The 19261-nt window shown below is 49.1% G+C and overlaps 1 protein-coding gene across 1 annotated transcript in view; it reads right to left on the bottom strand.

Annotated features, from left to right (window-relative positions):
* Positions 1–18576, bottom strand: part of LOC308585008 (cytochrome P450 2J2-like) — a 32944-nt gene extending 14368 nt beyond the window's left edge. The window contains exons 1-2 of the mRNA XM_081190459.1: positions 18447–18576; positions 8385–8547 (exon numbers count right to left, since the gene is read on the bottom strand). Of these exons, the coding sequence (XP_081046585.1) occupies positions 8385–8547; positions 18447–18470 (187 nt within the window). The 5' untranslated portion in view covers positions 18471–18576. The remainder of the gene's footprint in view (positions 1–8384; positions 8548–18446) is intronic.
* Between the last annotated feature and the right edge of the window lie 685 nt (positions 18577–19261).

Here is a 19261-nt window from a genome sequence, read left to right as displayed (position 1 = left end):
TCACAGAGGACCACGCTAGCCGGTAGTATTGTACAAAAGCCTTTATTGAGTTACAGTTTCCATTTTAAGCCACAGCGTGCAGCTCTACGTCTTAGAAGCTAGACCGGCGAAGCTCCGTCTGAGTCTCCGCCTCCTGTACACCAACTTAATACTCTAGCCTTCCTCCACCTCTTCCATCTTTCCTTTCTCCTCTGGGTCCCTCTACCCCCCGGGGTCTCTTCCTTCCTGGACTCTTCTGAAGCCGACCCCCCAGACTCTGCTCCCTCTTTGCGGCAGGCTTTAGGACCTGGCTCCCTATCCGGACTGCTTACTGTGCCGCCTTCCTGTGCATTTGAAGCTTGGCGCGCGCGCGCAGCCTTCAACCTTCCTCTTGACCGTTTCCTCGCTCCCCGATGGAGGTGTGGCCAATCCTAACTCCTGCCTTCCCGCTTGCCGCGAGCCGCCAGCTCCCGATACCTGGGACCCCTCCCCCCTACTGTGCTCTGGTGGGGAAGCTGGTCCCGATTTCCAACTGCTGCTCTCTGAGTCTCCTCTGGTCCCTTCTCCCTGGGATGTCCCCTTAGGTGCCCCCCTTGCTCTGACCACTGGCGCCCCTTTCTGTGAATCTTCCGATTCACTGGAAAGACTCGGAGATCTCGGGCCGCTGTCATCGCTCATATTTCCTTCGGATTCCTCCCCCTCGCTCTCTGTTTCCTCCCTTTCCTGTGCCTCTGCTCCTGAACCCCTGACATCCATCCCCCCTCGAAGCCCCCCTTCCCCCCTCCCCTCCTCCAGGCGTGGGTGTTGGGTGCTCCGTTGTTACGGGGGTAAGCGCCGGATACAGTTCGTTTCCCATGGCGTCCCTCCAACTGCACTCGTCGACGTCGACCTCCTCTGCTTCCATCTCCGTGCCGCCGTGCTCGAACCCAAGGTCCTCCCCGAACACGTCCATGTCCGTCTCTTCCTCGGTCCCTCCTGGGGGCGTTGCTCGCCCGGGACCCTCCAGCCACTTCCTGCGCCACTGCTCCTCTGGTCGATCATCCCACCAATATGAGGGTTCTGAGGCAGACCCCGAGGGTGACCCCTCCGGTGAGCGTGTGCCCAGTGTCGGTTCCTCGTCCGAGTCAAACCCCCGGAACGTGCTGGCGGAAAGCGTGGGTGTGAAAAGCCAGTCGTCGAAAAACTCGGCTGGCATGGGTCTGTGTGGGAAAAGGGCATGAAACTCGTCTTTGAGCAGAGGTTCATCCAAAGCGTAGCCCGGCACCCAACTGTTGGCACTGGCTGGGGTGCCCTCTCTGGCGAGGAGGTATTCTACTCCCTCTTCCCCCCATCTCGAGTCTAAAATCTCTGTGACCTCGTTGATGGGCACCCCCTCTGGCGACCCCCCCCCCTGCGTGGTCCTTTCCCTGAGCGGGCTCGGTGCCGTTCCTGGCTCCTGAAATCTGTGAGGTGCCTTGTAGGGAATGAGCACTGATCTATGGAATACCGGATGCATCCTGGATCCCTCCGGAAGTCTCAACCGGAAAGCCACCGGATTGACCTGTGCCTCGACTTGGTAGGGCCCTAGCTGCTTATGTCCGAGTTTCTTCTTCGCTAAGGATCTGGTCGGCACTGCCTGGGCTGCCAACCAAACCCAGTCTCCCACCTGTATTTCTTCCCCAACCCTCCTGTGTCTGTCAGCCTGCAGTTTGTATGCGTGCTTAGCTAGCTCTAACTGCCTTCGAAGCTGATCGTGGACCTCCTGCAACTCTGACGCGAAGGCGTCCGCTGCCTGTGGCTCCCTCTCCCCCACGCTCTGTAATCCCGGGAAGGTTCTGGGATGTTTCCCATTGTTGGCGAAGAACGGCGTCACCCCCGTGGACACGTGCTTCGTGTTGTTGTAGGCGAACTCGGCGAGTGGCAGGTAGTCCACCCACGTTGCAGGCTGCTGATTTGCGTAACATCTCAGGTACTGCTGCATGATGGCATTGACCCGCTCCGCTTGTCCATTGGTCTGCGGGTGTCTCGCCGACGCTAGGTTGATCTTGACGTTCAGGATGCCCATCAGCTTCTGCCAGAAGTTCGAGATAAACTGTCGCCCCCGGTCGGACAGTATAGACCGTGGCAGACCGTGAACCTTGAACACGTGATCTATGAACAGTTTGGCGGTCTGTTCCGCCGTGGCAACCTTCGCACACGGAATGAAATGTGCCATTTTGGTTAACAAGTCCACCACCACTAGCACTGCTGTCTTGCCCCTCGAGCTGGGCAGATCCGTGACAAAGTCCAGGGCCACCCTCTCCCACAGTTCAAACGGAGTTTGCAGCGGTTCCAGCAGTCCCGCCGGCGGCTTATGCACTGGCTTAGCCCTCTGGCAGGTGTCGCACCTCGTGACGTAATCCGCGACCTCCCCCCGCATCTTGGGCCACCAGAAGTCCCTGGCGACTAATTCTATCGTCTTCTCTGTGCCAAAGTGCCCGGCGGTGGGTGCGTCGTGCAACTGCTGCAGTACCTTAGCGCGGAGGTCGTCTCCCGGCACGTAGAGGGCCCCTTTGCGTATGAGCAACCCTTCGCGTATCTGGAACTCGTCGCCCTTCGCCGTGCCTCTGTGCACCTCCTCCATCTTCGCTCGTGCGAAGGAGTCTTCCTGCAGCGCGCTACGTACAGCATCCAGGTCTACGGTTGCCGAAGCGCACGCCCACGCTTCTGGCGCGAAAATGTGCTTGGCCGCCACTGGCGTCGCCTCCTCGAGGTATTGCAGCTTCCTGGACAGTGCATCCGCCATGACGTTGTTGTCACCAGGGACGTACTCTATCCTGAAGTCGAAATCCGCAAAGAACTCCGCCCAACGTATGTGCCTCTGGTTCAGGAACTTCGCCGTGCGCCAGTACTCCAGATTCTTATGGTCCGTGCGGACTTGCACTGGGTGTTTGGCTCCGATCAGGAAGTGCCTCCACGCCTTGAAGGCTGCATGAATGGCAAGCAACTCCCTGTCCCAGATGGTGTAGTTCTGCTCCGACTTGCTGAGCTTTCTGGAGTAGAAAGCGCACGGCCTCCAGTCCCCATTCGGGTCTTGCTGCAAGAGGACCGCCCCCACGGCCCTGTCTGAGGCGTCTGTTTCAACCCTCATCAGTTTGCCGGGATTTACATGCAGCAGTTGCTCTTCAGATGAGAAGAGCCGCTTGAGTTTCTGAAAGGACTGCTCCGCCTGCTCTGTCCAGATGAATTTCTTCTTCTTGGAGCTGAGCGTGTCGGTAATGGCCGCCGTCTGCATCGCGAAGCCCTTGATGAACTTGCGGTAGAAATTAGCAAAGCCGACAAACCACTGGACCTCCTTCCGGCTGCGTGGGCTCTTCCAGTCCAACACTGCGCGAACCTTGGCGCTGTCCATGGCAAGCCCCTTGTCCGACAACTTGTAGCCCAGGAAATCCACCTCCGTCGTGTCGAACTGGCACTTCTCCAGCTTGGCGTACAGTCTATGCTCCTGTAGCCTTTGCAGAACTTCCTTGACGTCTCTGTCGTGAGCCTCCTGCGATTCTGAAAATATCAGGATGTCGTCCAGGAAGCAGACACACTTCTTGTAAAGGAGCCCCGCTAACACGTGATGCATAAAAGCCTGAAAACAGTGGGAGCCATTTTTTAATCCAAAAGGCATAACTCTGTATTCGTAGGTGCCCAGGGGCGTGAAGATGGCCGTCTTCCACTCGTCGCCCTCCCGTATGCGAATAAGGTTGTACGCCCCTCGCAGATCCAACTTGGTGAACACGCGTCCTTTGCGCACCGTCGCGAGGAGGTCGTCGATTTTGGGCATGGGGAAAGCCGTGGGCTTGGTTTTTGAGTTCAAAATCTGATAGTCCACCACAAGTCTTTTCTGGGGCGTGTCCTTCTTCCTCACAAAGAATACGGGACTGCCCCCCACTGCCTTGGACTCCCGGATGAATCCGCGCTCCAAATTATGATCTATGAACTCCCTGAGTTCCTGCATCTCATCTTCAGACATGGAATACAGTTTCCCTGTCGGCAGCGTCGCCCCTGGCAGGAGGTCAATCTTGCAGTCATAGGGCATGTGGGGGGGCAGCTTGTCCGCCTCCTTCTCGCAGAAAACTTCCAAAAATTCCGCGTACTTGTGGGGGACTGCTTGCAGCGTGCCTAATTGCAGCTGTGAGTCCTCTTCTCCCCCCTCCGGTCTGGGCAGGATGCAGTGTTCTGCACAGTAAGAGGAGCCGAAAGTTAGTTGCCGCTGGTACCAAGCCAACGTTGGACTGTGCCTGTCCAGCCAACTCATGCCCAAAACTACAGGCGTGTCCGACAGCTGAGTGACATTAAAGCTGATGACTTCCCTGTGATTTCCAATTTGCACCACCATTGGTGGTGTTTGCTTCACCACCTGCCCCCCTAGTAATTCCCTGCCATCCACCGTGACAACCTTCAGGGGCAGCGTGGCCGGCAGTAGCGCTATATTGTGCTGTTCGATGAAATCCTGTCCTATAAAGTCCGCGTTGCTGCCAGAGTCAATTGTAATTGGCAATTCTATTGTAAGTCCATTGGGCAGCTGGAGCGACGCGGTGAGCTGCACTACTGGTTTGGGCGGGAGGGGGTCTGTGGGCTGCAAAATCTCTGGGGACTGCTTCACTGACTCGTCTGGCTGGGCCCCAGTGCCTCTGTTTCCAGCCAGACTCCGTCGTTTCCCTGCTGTGGTTCTCTATGCTGAGTTGCTTCTGTAACCGTTGCGGAGGCTGCAGTGTGCTTGTGGAGCCTCTGGGGACACTCTTTCGCCATGTGCTGAGGACTGTCACAGATGTAACACTTCCTGTTCCCTCTAGGAGGCTTCGCTTTGACTGCTCCCGGTGTTATGGCTCTGGTTGCTGACTGAGCCCTGGCCCCTCCAACCTCCATAGGTTCCCCTCCTCCTCCTGGCGGAGGCGTGGAATGCGCACGCGCTGCATCCCTGGGAAAGAAGGGAGACGCTCTGGCCGACTCGCGTCCTCCACGCCCTTCGTCTCTGCTCCATGGACGCTCTTCTAGACGTACTCCAATCGTCAGCGCCCTCTGAACGACCTCCTGAGTGCTCCGGGGCCTCTTCCCCCTCGCAATTTCATCTTTTACCGCACAGTTCAACTCTTCCCAGAAAAGGTCTCTGACTGGAGCTGAATCTTTGTCCCATTCCAGGGCACTGACCAGTGCAAAAAAGCGGGAATGATATTGCCTCACACTGGCCCTCCCTTGTTTCAGCCCATGTATCTCTTTTCTTGCGATATCAACGTCTATATTTGATAAGAAACACGAATCCATCACCTTAATGAAGGCATCCGCACTTCGGAGCGCCGGATCCTTATCTCTCCACAGATTGCGCAGCCACGCTTTAGCGTCTCCATACAAATGGGATAGAATAAACCCCACTTTCTCTTGCTCATCTCTAAAGTCTTTGTCCAGCAATTGCAGCACAAACTGCACATCTGCTCGGAAGTTGGGGTACTGCTGTAAATTCCCATCGAAATGAGATACAAGGCTGCCTCCTCTTCTCCCCAGCCCAATCCCCTTCGATTTGGGTCCCGGTTGCCCCTGCTTTGTAAGCACTTCCAACCTGATTTGCAGATCCCTGTAGGCGGCAGCCGCTTCCTCCTCCCTCTTCCTGGATGCGAGGATCTCGGCGTTTAGATTTGACACTGCATTTTGCAGGGATGTTATCTGCTGTTCGGTATTCATCTTGTCCGCTTTCGTGAGCTCGAGAAGCACCAACCTTCACCCCTCGCTGCGTCCACTCACGCTGCGAGGCTTTTGGTGCAAATTGTGGAGACGGAGCTTACTGTCAGAGCCGCTTCCAGGTCCCAGCTCACAGAGGACCACGCTAGCCGGTAGTATTGTACAAAAGTCTTTATTGAGTTACAGTTTCCATTTTAAGCCACAGCGTGCAGCTCTACGTCTTAGAAGCTAGACCGGCGAAGCTCCGTCTGAGTCTCCGCCTCCTGTACACCAACTTAATACTCTAGCCTTCCTCCACCTCTTCCGTCTTTCCTTTCTCCTCTGGGTCCCTCTACCCCCCGGGGTCTCTTCCTTCCTGGACTCTTCTGAAGCCGACCCCCCAGACTCTGCTCCCTCTTTGCGGCGGGCTTTAGGACCTGGCTCCCTATTCGGACTGCTTACTGTGCCGCCTTCCTGTGCATTTGAACTTGGCGCGCGCGCGCAGCCTTCCTCTTGACCGTTTCCTCGCTCCCCGATGGAGGTGTGGCCAATCCTAACTCCTGCCTTCCCGCTTGCGGCGAGCCGCCAGCTCCCGATACCTGGGACCCCTCCCCCCTACTGTGCTCTGGTGGGGAAGCTGGTCCCGATTTCCAACTGCTGCTCTCTGAGTCTCCTCTGGTCCCTTCTCCCTGGGATGTCCCCTTAGGTGCCCCCCTTGCTCTGACCACTGGCGCCCCTTTCTGTGAATCTTCCGATTCACTGGAAAGACTCGGAGATCTCGGGCCGCTGTCATCGCTCATATTTCCTTCGGATTCCCCCCCCCTCGCTCTCTGTTTCCTCCCTTTCCTGTGCCTCTGCTCCTGAACCCCTGACAGGTGGCATGCATATTTATGGTATGGCAAGGTAAAAGCACATAAGGCATTTAAAAACCATATTGCCAGGAAAGCATTGTTTAATGTCTGGACAAGGTATAAAGACTTCTTGGAGAGTAAAACCCCAAGGTGGCTATCACCTATGGAGGCGAAAGCTTTGAAAAAACTCAACATGGAGGCTAAATGGCCAAAATATTGGGAAATTTTAGAACAGGAAGGTGACAAATTGAAATTGCAGAGTTATGACAAACTTAAAGAGAAGGTGTGAGACTGGTTACACTATTTTCAAATAAGAGAGGTTTACAATTTGGATAAAAAAAATGGTTTTCAGGTGGAAAAATCAAAGTTAGAAACAGAACTGTTAGAACCCAATGCTAAGATACTTTCAAGAATGTATAATCCACTGTTGAAATGGAATACTGAGGAAGAAATGGTAAAATCTGCAATGATAAAATGGGCACAAGATATAGGACATAATATTATGTTTGCTGACTGGGAGAAGTTGTGGACCACCGGGATTAAATTCACAGCATGTAATGCCCTAAGAGAGAATATTATGAAAATGATGTATAGGTGATACATGACTCCAGTCAAGCTTGCAAAAATATATCACTTGCCCGATAACAAATGTTGGAAATGTAAAGAAGTTGAAGGTACTTTTTTTCACCTTTGGTGGACGTGCCCAAGGATCAAGGCTTTCTGGGAAATGATATATAATGAATTGAAAAAGGTATTTAAATATACTTTCCTGAAGAAACCAGAGGCCTTCCTCCTGGGCATAGTTGGCCAATCGGTGTTAAAGAAGGATAGAACTTTCTTTATGTATGCTACAGCAGCAGCAAGAATTCTCATCGCAAAGCATTGGAAGACACAAGACCTACCCACCTTGGAAGAATGGCAGATGCAACTAATAGACTATATGGAGATGGTGGAAATGACTGGCAGAATCCGAGACCAGGGAGACGAGTCGGTGGAAGAAGATTGGAGGAAATTTAAAATGTATTTGCAGAAATATTGTAAAATTTTTGAATGTTGAGGACATTGAAATGAATTGCAGGGGTTTTAGCAACAAGGTAAAATGCAAGATTGGATTAATAATAGATAGACTAACAGGACATGAATTTGCTGAACCAACTTTTAAAAGGGATACAAAAATGGGAGACATGAGGGAGTCAGGAAAATAAGTTAACCAAAGAGGAGAAATTAAGAAAGAGGGAATTTTTGTCTTTTTATATGTATTTTTTCTTTTCTTTTTTTGTGTGTAATGTCTGTATTTTTGTATTTTATAATTTTGTATCTTTTTTGTCTTTTCTATTTTTTTTAAAACTCTTTTATTGTCAAAACCTAATATAAAATAAATAATAATAATAATAATAATAATAATAATAATCTGACTTACTTAGGACCCGGGACTTCTAAACTATGATTATTCATAGTTTAAACTGTTTTTATATCTCTGTAAGTTGCCTTGAGACATACATGCAAGAAGCAATTCATAATGTATAATGATGATAGTAACTATGTGATTGCAAAGTTCACATGTTATATTTGCCACATGAGTCCATGCCCAAAACATGTTGGAAGAGCTTGTTGAGAGAAGCGGTGTGTTCTGTTTCTTAGAGATGTCATAATCAATCAAATCTTCACATGTGCTGAAGCCAGGTTTTCATGGACCCAAACAAATGTGTCATTTGATAGCATGAGAACTAGCCACTCTGAATGACCTCAGCCCCTAGGTGTTGGCTCCTAGGTAATGCATTTCCCGTTGTGTGCAGCAGTAATAGAGAACCTTTGTTCTGTTTTTCTGGACAGCCCTTTAAAAGTTTCATCTTGGGAAAATACCAGTAGAAATTCTTATTCTTCACTACTTACCCTTTCCTTTTATCAGAGTCCTAACGAAAAGAGTCTCTGGTCGCTCGTCTAATTCTTCAGAGTGGTCAATGAGCGCTTCTTTCACTGCTTGAAATCCAGACAGTACTACAATGGGTAGATGTCCACACCACATGGTGTAAATATTTCCATGTTGCTTTCCCAGCTACCATTTGGTTCAAAAGAGAAGAGAGGAATGATGTGTTCAAAAAATGCAGTTGGGTATTTCAACTTAATATGCGAACGTCATCCTCCCTCACCTCTGCAGTTTCTCACTATGTGCAGTTCTCTTGCTATCATCTTTTCCCCTCCTCCCCTCCCTCCCTCCCTCCCATAATTCCAACCCATTTGTTTTACTCCCTCCTAGCCATGTTGCCTTTGCCTAGGATCAGAGCAGCAGAGACACTTCATAGTAACCAGCCCTCCTGTGACAGACAAGAAGATGCACAAGTCATTGCCAGAAAATGATCTTGCCACAATCTTTGTGTGTGCAGGGATGTGGAACCTGTAGCCCACCAGATGCTTTTGAACTAGCACTCCCACCATCCCTGACTATTGCCCATGGTGGTTGGGGCAGATGGGCATTGTAGTCCAAAACATCTGGAGGGTACCAGGTTGGCATAGGCTGGGCTAGAGTCCTGGGTCAGGTTTCAGACCCACGGTGGGTTACAGCAGAAGCATCACCACCATGCAAATATATGGCAAGGAATTAAGATGATACATGTCTGGGCTTGATACATGTCTGGGCTAGAGAATATTACCAATTCCAATGTTTTAAAAGTTAATATGTTCATATCCGATGGTTGAGTAATTTTGTATTTTTTGAAGAGTTTTCGCTGAAAAAGCTCATAATTTTATTTAAGAAACAAACAGATAAAATAAATTATGGTCTGACAAAGAGTTAATGCTTGCGGAAGAGGCAATGGAAAGGTGCCTGTTCTGTTTGTCTCTTGTCTTCTCTAGTTACACGTGAGCTGCTGCTGAGAAAGGCTGATGTGCTCCTGCTTCATTGCCAGTTGAACTTGTTCCCCTTCCGTCTGTTGGAAGGGGAGAAGTACACAGCATTCTGGGAGAGGGATGTCCAACAGGTAGATCGGGATCTACTAGTAGATCGCGCTGTGTCTGTGGTAGATCTTGGTGGCCCCCTGAAACCTCCTGAAAGCTCAACAACTTTGGCTCCCTAAAAAAGCTCAACAAATTTAGTAGATCACCGCCAGTTTTTTTATAGTGGGAGTAGATCTCAGTCTCTTGAAAGTTGGACATACCTGCTCTAGGCCATTTTGCAACATGCAGTAGAACAAAAGGAAGACAAGATCAAGAACATACTGTAAAAAGCTGTTTTATTAATTCAGCTTCTTGAGTTACACAATGTGTTTTGGAGATGAGTGCCCTTCAACCAGCAGCTATGAACGACACACATTAAAACTAGTATAAAGGGGCATGATTCTGATTAATACTGAAAAGCACAAAACCATGCAAAGTAGGATAATGGCAGCATGGGTAGCTATGTGAAATCAGGGGAAAACACAAGGCAACATAAAATGTTGTATTTTCTATGGGACAACTTGTAAGTGGTAGCAAGACTTCATTTCCAAGTGAAATTAGTTTCACGGCTTTCTAAATGACTCTCTGAAGCTGATTTCACAGCCCTGCCGTTGTAATCTTGGAGAGAGTATTACCTGGAGATTAGCACTTACTGTAGGCTTGCCATACATCAGGAAAATTCCTGACATGTCCTGACAGGAATCGGCAAAACGCTGAGATGTATGGCAACCCAATGGAAAAGGCTCAACAATTTCCTAAAAAATGGCAACCCTAGTTTACCGCAGAGATCCTTTAAAAAGATTTTGGTATTTTAGTTTATAATTTGTTTTTTATAAGTGCTTCTGGTTTGAGTGAAAAAGATTGAATAGGGCATGGAGGTTAGTGCCTGTTGAGAGGCTGCTGTGAATGAATGCTGTGGTCTGTCTTTTTTCTGTAATAATATTTTATTCTTTTTTCATATAGAAAGTTACATTTCTTAACCTTGATAACCTCAAGGTAAGATTACTTGCAATGTGTTATACATAGGGTTGCCTCTGAAGACAGTGTGGAAACTTCAGCTAGTGCAGAATTCAGCGGCCAGGTTGCTCACCAGAACAAGAGCAAATTACATCGCTCCTGATCCGGCTGCAGCAGCTACCAACCAATTAGTTTCTGGACCCAATTCAAAGTGCTGGTTTTGACCTAGAAAGCCTTAAATGGCTCAGAACCACAATACCTCAAGGACCGCCTCTTTCAATATTATCTTACCCGGACCTGAAATCATCTTCTGAGGCCCTTCCTTGTGTTCCTCCTCCATAAGAGGTCCAGAGGGTGGCAACACAAGAATGGACCTGCTCTGCAGTGACTCCCCATCTGTGGAATGCTCTCACCAGGGAAGTTCACCTGGCAAAACCTTCCTTTTAAACTAGGCCTTTGGTTGATTTCATTGACATCCTATGCCCTTTTAAAATCTGATTTTTTTTCCTGTGGGGGCTTATTATTGGGTGGTTAATAATAATCATAATAATGTTCCAATTGACAAAACAATTGGAATATAGAAATTTTCCATATAGAAAGCTACATTTGTTACTCAACAATTATACAGTGGTACCTCGGGTTACACGCACTTCAGGTTACATACGCTTCAGGTTACAGACTCTGCTAACCTAGAAATAGTACCTCGGGTTAAGAACTTTGCTTCAGGATGTGAACAGAAATCATGCTCTGGCGGCGCGGCAGCAGCAGTAGGCCCCATTAGCTAAAGTGGTGCTTCAGGTTAAGAACAGTTTCAGGGTAAGAACGGACAGGTTAAGAGGCTAATGATGGGAGTAAATTAGCCTCCCGAGTTTTCCCAGGGGATAGGAAAATGCTGCCTCGTCCGCAGTTGCCAATAAATCACCCCCGAGTTCGAAAGAAGGAGGGGGGCGGAGGGGGAGGAGTTTTTGGATCTCCTGGATGCTACTTCTGATTGTGATCCTAGTTGCATTGCTCAAGATAAGTAATTGGAGAAGAGTAAATGCACATGTTTCGAGCGAAGGAAAGGGTGTACTGATTGCTAATTAAATCGACCACTGAGAAGCTGAGTGACGGGTTGGACTGAACAGAAGACTACATCAAAGAATCACAACTATGTCGGTATGTTGAAACGGATCGGAAAGGGGGGGGACTTTTCACTTTTTCAATATGATTTACCTAACAACCCCTCCCCAAGAAGAACCGCCACATGACTGACAGCAAGTAAGATGGGAAAATAAACTGTGTGGAAATGAAATTATCAACTAAAGGCTCTGTTTTGTGGAAGATCTGGAAAGGTAACAAATGGTTTTTGGATGACGCAGTTCTAATTGGGAACCGCCATTATGAGACTGACTTTGTTGCAAGATTTACAGTCAAAGGGGGAGGGAGCCACTGTTCTGTTATCATATCTGAATTCTACGTTTGATTTGGCAAGAACTCCCCTGGAAAGGCTGACTTATGGAGCAACTGGTCTGTGAAAGTTAATGAGCAGACGCTTAGACTGTATTTAATGGGAACTGATGATATGGCGCCTGCCGTTTGAATAGGACTTTTGGATCTGCGTGAAAATCCACACAGGACTATAATAATGTTTGCTTCAACTCGCTTGTGGAGATAACTCAGAGGTTATTAAGAAGAAAAATGATAACAGCAAGAAGATTGGAAGACGGGATTTGTAAAGGATAACAACAAAGAGATGGAAAGATGGGACTTGTGAACATCAAAGCAGCAGAAATATGAGATGATTGGACCCTTTCTGAACTCAAAGCATGGGTACCCCCAACAAAAATTTTAAATTCCGCTAAATATTTGGAGTTTATTATGTATTGGTATAATGTGGAATTAATGTGATATGATTGGTTTGTTAACTGGAAATTTAATAAAAATTATTAAAAAAAAAAAAAGAACGGACCTCCGGAACAAATTAAGTACTTAACCCAAGGTACCACTATATTCTATTTCAACAAAACAAGTGATTTCCCACTCACCCAATATCAATGTTTATAACTCGAATTACATACTATTGCATTTTAAAGTTCCATCTTATCTAATTTGATCCTCTCTGTGATGGGATGATTAGCTGCTTGTGCGTAAAATCGTGGTCCCTCAGAGTTTGTGCAACTCCACAAACCTCTGTGTGTGACAGAGCTCCTCAAACATGTCTGCCCTAGTCACTTGTAGATTCCGACAGTGGTTGTTTTCGGAATCGTTTCCAGCATAAGAGCTCCTTAACGGAAACCCGCCTTCTGGACTCACGGCGTGACAGTTTCCGGCGAGGCGTGGGTCTCCCTATGGGAGCTTCAGATACCTCCCCACTGTTCTCGCTGGAAGTGTCTCTGAGCCCTCCCACCTGCTCGCATTCCCTCAGAGATCCACTCCTCCCCCTGCTGGTTCCTGCTTCAGCTGTTGAGTCTCTGTCTACCTCCCTGAGCCCCTCCACCACCTGTTCCTCCGATGGCAGTTCCCTGACATCCACCTCCCCTCTAGGGCCCCCCTCACCCCCTCCCGTTTCCTCTCCTCTGGGAGGTGAGGAGGTAAAACCCCGAAAAGAATCTTCTTCATCTTCAGACGTCTCGAACAATTCCCTCCATCGATCGCCGTCCTGGCTCGCTGAATCCTCCTCCTCCTCGGAATCTGTGAACCCCTCCAACTCCTCTTCTTTGTCGGTGGTGGCAAAGTATTCCCTCCGGAACCTCGCTACAGGCTGAGGTTTACGTGGGAACCTCTGATGAAAAGTTTCTATTAAAACCTCGTCATTGACATCCTCTGCCCTGACCCAGGTGTTTTCCGACTCCGGTTCCCCTTCCCACATTACCAAATACTCTACTTGATCTCCCTTCCACCTGGAATCGAGGATCTCCGCTACATGGTAGCTTTGTTCCCTTTCCTCCATTGCTGGTCCCCGAGTGACCCTCCCTTCTCTGTCCCCTTTATACAGTGACAGCAATGACCTGTGGAAAACTGGGTGCAGCTTCATGTGGTTCGGTAACCGGAGTCTGAAAGCCACTGGATTGACCTGTTGTGTGATTTCAAATGGGCCCAATCTTTTGGGTCTTAACTTCTTACAACCCCCTTTGAAGGGTAACCCTTGGGTTGACAGCCACACTTGGTCCCCCACCCTAATGGTTTCACCTTCTCTCCTGTGTTTGTCTGCCTGCCTCTTATATTCCTCCTTGGCCCTGTCTAAGTTAAGTTGGAGCTGGCGATGGATCGCTTCCATTTCTTCTACGAACTGTTCGGCAGCTGGAACGCTCCATCTCTCCCCTTCCCCCCCTGGGAAAGCCCTGGGATGGCACCCGTAATTAGCCAAAAAGGGGCTCATCCCCGTGGACACGTTCTCCGCATTGTTGTAGGCAAATTCCGCCAATGCCAACTTCTCCACCCAATCATTCTCTCTGTCATTAACATAACACCTCAAATATTGCTGGAGGATGCCATTGGCTCTTTCCGCCTGCCCATTGGTTTCAGGATGCCGGGCAGTCGAAAAATTGACCTCTACATGCAGTAAGCTCATGAGCTTCCTCCAGAACCTGGAAGTAAATTGTTTCCCTCGGTCTGAAACCACCCTCAAGGGGGCGCCATGCAACCTAAACACATTTTCTACAAACAATTTAGCTGTTTCTTCTGCCGTGACCGCATGTGAGCAGGCTATAAAGTGTGCCATTTTGGTTAACAGGTCTACCACAACCATGATGGCTGTTTTCCCTCTGGACCTTGGCAGATCAGTCATGAAATCTATGGCCACTGCTGCCCATGGTCTTTCTGGTGTGGGTAGCGGTTCTAACAACCCTGCCGGCGCCCGCCTTTCCCCTTTGGCTCGCTGGCATTGGTCACAACTCCTCACATACTCCCGCACGTCTTCCCTGACCTTAGGCCACCAAAATTCCCTGGTCACCAGCCACATGGTTCTGTGTTGCCCAAAATGCCCCGCTGTGGGGCTATCGTGCAGCTGCTTGAGTACCTTCCCCCTCAACTCTCCTTCAGGTATATATAACGCTCCCTTGTAGTACAACGCCCCGTTTCTCTCCTCAAAACCTCCGGGTTTATCTCCCTCCCTCCTGAGTCCCCTGAGTTTGTCCTGTGCGTATTCATCGTTCTCCGTTCCCTCTACTAGTTCTCTTTGCCCCACCAATGCCGCCCCACACACCCAGCGGTCCTCTGGAATGACATGTCTCTCTTCGGGTGCTCCCTCCCCCTCCAAATATTCAGGTTTACGTGAGAGAGCGTCCGCCCTAACGTTCTCTGGGCCTGGCACATAACAAATCTCAAAGTTAAATCTGGAGAACTCCTGGGCCCATCTCAACTGCCATTGGTTGAGCACTCGTGCCGTTCTCCAATACTCTAGGTTCTTGTGGTCAGTGCACACTTGCACCTTATGTTGTGCGCCAATTAGCAGGTGCCTCCATCTCCGAAAAGCCTCATGAATAGCAAGAAGTTCTCGATCGTACACCGTGTAGTTCCTCTCGGATTTGTTCAGCTTTCGTGAAAAAAAAGCACACGGTCTCCACTCTGATTCCTCCTTCCCTGGCTGCAGAAGAAGCACCGCCCCTATGGCTCTGTCTGATGCGTCTGTTTCGACTCTCATCTTTTTTTGTAAATCCACATGCATAAGTTGTTCTTCAGAGGCGAAGGCCCTTTTTAGCTCCTCAAAAGCTCGCTCCGCCTCCTCAGTCCAAACAAATTTCTTCTTACTGCTGAGACAGTCCGTTATGGGCGCCGTCAGGTGGGCAAAGTTTCGGATGAACTTACGGTAAAAGTTCCCAAACCCTAGGAACCTCTGCACATCCTTCTTTGTTTTGGGTTTTTTCCATTCCAGCACTGCCTGGACCTTGCCAGGATCCATAGCCAATCCCTTGTCTGACAGGCGGTACCCCAGGAACTCCACCTCCTTGGTATGAAACTGACACTTCTCCAGTTTCACCCACAGCCGGTTGGCTAGCAGCCTGCGCAACACTTCTCTGACGTCTCTCACATGCTGCTCCTCATTCTCAGAATACACCAACACGTCATCCAGGAAGGCCACACAATTCTTGTAAAGCAAAGGCCCTAGTACGTGGTTCATCAGCGATTGAAAGCACGCTGAGCCTGCTTGTAATCCAAATGGCATAACGAGATATTCAAATGCCCCCAAAGGGGTGAACATGGTGGTTTTCCATTCATCGCCTTTCCTTATACGTATCAGATTGTACGCCCCCCTTAGGTCCAGCTTGGTAAAAATCTTTCCCTTCCGCACCCTGTTCAAAATGTCATCTATTCTAGGCATGGGAAAGGCCAATGGTTCTGACACTGCGTTTAAGGCCCGAAAGTCACACACAAGTCTCAGCTTGTCGGTGTTTTTCTTATCCACAAAAAACACTGGACTACCTCCCACCGCTCTTGACTCTCTGATGAAACCCCTCTTCAGGTTCTTGTCAATGAACTCTCGTAACTCCTGCATTTCTCTGTCTGACATGGCATACAACTTGCCTGCGGGGAGCTGCGCCCCAGGCAGTAAATTGATTTGACAATCGAAGGGTCTATGCGGAGGTAGTTGGTCAGCTTCCCTTTCGCTGAACACATCACTGAGATCTGCGTATTGTCGTGGTACCTTCACCTTCTCCGTTACTTCTGTCCCTGCTAAGGTAGCTTGGGCTCCTGCTGAACCCTTTCCCTCCCTGCAGTGTTCTAAGCAATGTGCGGAACCAAAGGAAACCACTCTCTGATGCCAGCCCACCAGTGGATCATGTAACGCCAGCCAGCTCATCCCCAAAATAATGGGAGCCCCTCCCAAGGTGGCCACATTAAACGCTATCAGTTCTGTGTGCCTTGCCAACCTTCATTATCATTGGGACGGTCTGCAAGCTGACTTCCCCTCCCAACAGCTCCCTGCCATCGATCGTGGTCACCTGTAGGGGGTTGCTTAAAGGGATCGTCTGTATCTGGTGTTCAGCTGCAAACTCTTTGCTCATGAAATTGCAGGAGCTGCCTGAGTCCAACAGCGCCTTAATCTTCAGAGGGTATCCGTTTTGCAACCCTAGTGACACTTCTATCACTAGGGCAGGTTTGGGAGGTTCTGGCGTGGGCACTTTCACTGCTCTTTGGCCTGGCTGCTGTGCCCCGACGGTGGCAGCCAGGCGTTGGCTTTTACTTGCTCCGATATCTCTTCCACTCCTCCCTCAACAGCTCCCACCATCCCTTGCCATTCCTTCCTCTGGGGGCAGACTCTGGCAAAGTGACCTGGCTGTTGGCAGAGATAGCATTTCCGGGTGCCTTTTCCCTCCTTCCTACCCCCTTCACTGGGCTTTGAAACTGCGCGCGCGCGCGCTGTTCCGATTTCCATCGGCTCTGCCGGCGGGAAAGCTGGCTCAGGAATGTCTGGAATGTGGAACTCCTTCCAACGTTCCCCCTTACCTTCCCGCCTCTCCAAGGCTCTCGCCTCCTGGCGCGCTCCTATGGTCAGCGCAGATTTGGTCAGCTGATCCATAGAAACCGCTCTGGGGCTCCGGGACAGTTCGTCTTTCACAGCCGAAGAAAGACCTTCTTCAAATAGCATCTGAATGGGTGCCGCCGATAAATCCCACCCCAATCTGTGAACCAGCATGGTGAACTCAGTCCAGTACTCACGGACAGATCGGCTTCCCTGCTTGCAAGCCATTAACTGTCTGCGCACCACTCCCTCCTCAATATCGCTGGAAAACATGAGATCCATTGCACGAAAGAACTTCATGGTGTCCTTTAGGACGTCATTATGCGTTGCCATCAAGGGTCTAACCCAGTCCCTCGCCCCTTTTTCAAGATGCCCAATCACAAAAGCCACTCGCGATTCCTCGTCAGGGAATTCATCAAACTGCACATTGAGGGCATATTGCATCTCTGTTCTAAAGGCATGGTAGTCCTTGGGGTCCCCCCCAAATTTCTGCACCAATCCTGGTACCTTTCTGGTGAACTGGGTGGCTCTCCCCTTCTTGTCTGCATCCTGAGCCCTTCTCTCCTCAAGCCTCGCCGTCTGCAGCGCCAATTGGATTTCCAACGCTCGGTACCTTTCTTCCAAGCTTGGACCAGCTCCAACCCCTGCTCCTTCGGTTCCGGCTGGGTTGCTCATGATGCCTTCTCCTGCACAGGCAGCGTACAGAGACTGTCGGAATGCTGTGATGGGATGATTAGCTGCTTGTGCGTAAAATCGTGGTCCCTCAGAGTTTGTGCAACTCCACAAACCTCTGTGTGTGACAGAGCTCCTCAAACATGTCTGCCCTAGTCACTTGTAGATTCCGACAGTGGTTGTTTTCGGAATCGTTTCCAGCATAAGAGCTCCTTAACGGAAACCCGCCTTCTGGACTCACGGCGTGACAGTTTCCGGCGAGGCGTGGGTCTCCCTATGGGAGCTTCAGATACCTCCCCACTGTTCTCGCTGGAAGTGTCTCTGAGCCCTCCCACCTGCTCACATTCCCTCAGAGATCCACTCCTCCCCCTGCTGGTTCCTGCTTCAGCTGTTGAGTCTCTGTCTACCTCCCTGAGCCCCTCCACCACTTGTTCCTCCGATGGCAGTTCCCTGACACTCTCTAACATGTTTCTTAATATATTCTGCTGTTTTCTTACAGTTTAAACCCCACTGTGGTCTTTGCATATGGGAAATAACTTTTTATATAGACTGGAAAGGTTTTCTAATCTTCTTTAAAAGATTCTAAATTTGTATCTTTTATCAATTTTTGCCATCTCTGCATATTCCAAGATTTTCATAAAGCATTCTTCCTTTGAGGGTGTTCTCTCCTCCTTCCTCAGTTTAACAGTATACAATAAATATTTTTGATCTGTAGGTTTTAATGCATATTTTCAACTTTTATATGGTTTTGTGCTTTGCAATATTAATAATAATACTATTTACATTATTACTATTATTTGTATTGCTTACAGTTTCTGACAACGGAGGCTTATGGCATTTACCATTTTAACCCATTCTATTGTTGAAGCTGAAATATCACAATTGTTGGGGGAAATAGATAAAAGAATTGTTGGCATCAGACTGAGTTATTACTAAGCAATAAGTACCTGAATGAGAGTATTTTCATCCATCTTGAATCCAAACAACCATGTGGAACCAATGAGAGGAAGCTGGAGAAGTCCTGGGGGATAATGCCTGCGTGACCAGAGCTGTTTCAGGTAGTGCAGAATCAGAACAGCCACCAGCAGAGCAATCAGAAATGCCCATACCTCCATCCTTCTCTTGCTGTCTCTTTCTCCTTAATTTTTTCTCCCAAGAGACTGTGATCTACTTCCAGTACCCCAAGAGTCATCTGGTATTTAATATGGATATCTTTCCCTCTTATGGAATTGCTACTCCTTGTAACCTGTGCCTTGGGAAGGTACCAATCTGATGTAGGCATCAAAGCCTTCAGAAAGAACTCTGAGTTCAAGCTCTTATTAATCCAGCAATGAGGGCCAGGATAGTAAATGCATTACAATTGCAAAAGCCAACAAACTTATACCTGCATTTGAATCGATCCACAGTGCAGTACAATTGCTACTTCCACAGAGCACTTGCTAGTTGCAATCCATCAGAGGTGCCAACTTGAATAAAATATGAGGAAGGGGGCAAGTGAGCCCCACCTCACATAATCAATCACATAATGTGGCTCACGTCCACCAATAGAATGGCAATTGCCATGAACTTTGGCGGAGCCAGGCCCCTTCACATATTTTAGAGGGACACTGAAGGGACCTCAGCCCCTAGTTCTTCGCTCCTAGGTAACCTATTTCCTGTTGAGTGCAACAAAAATAGAGAACCTTTGTTCTGGACAGCCCTTTAAATGTTTTCTCATAGTCATGAGGAAAGGAGTCTGTGGTCGCTCGTCTAATTCTTCAGA

The sequence above is a fragment of the Podarcis bocagei genome (assembly GCF_964188305.1).
Source record: "Podarcis bocagei genome assembly, chromosome: 4".
NCBI lineage: Eukaryota > Metazoa > Chordata > Lepidosauria > Squamata > Lacertidae > Podarcis > Podarcis bocagei.
This window is presented reverse-complemented; position numbering and strand designations above follow the sequence as displayed.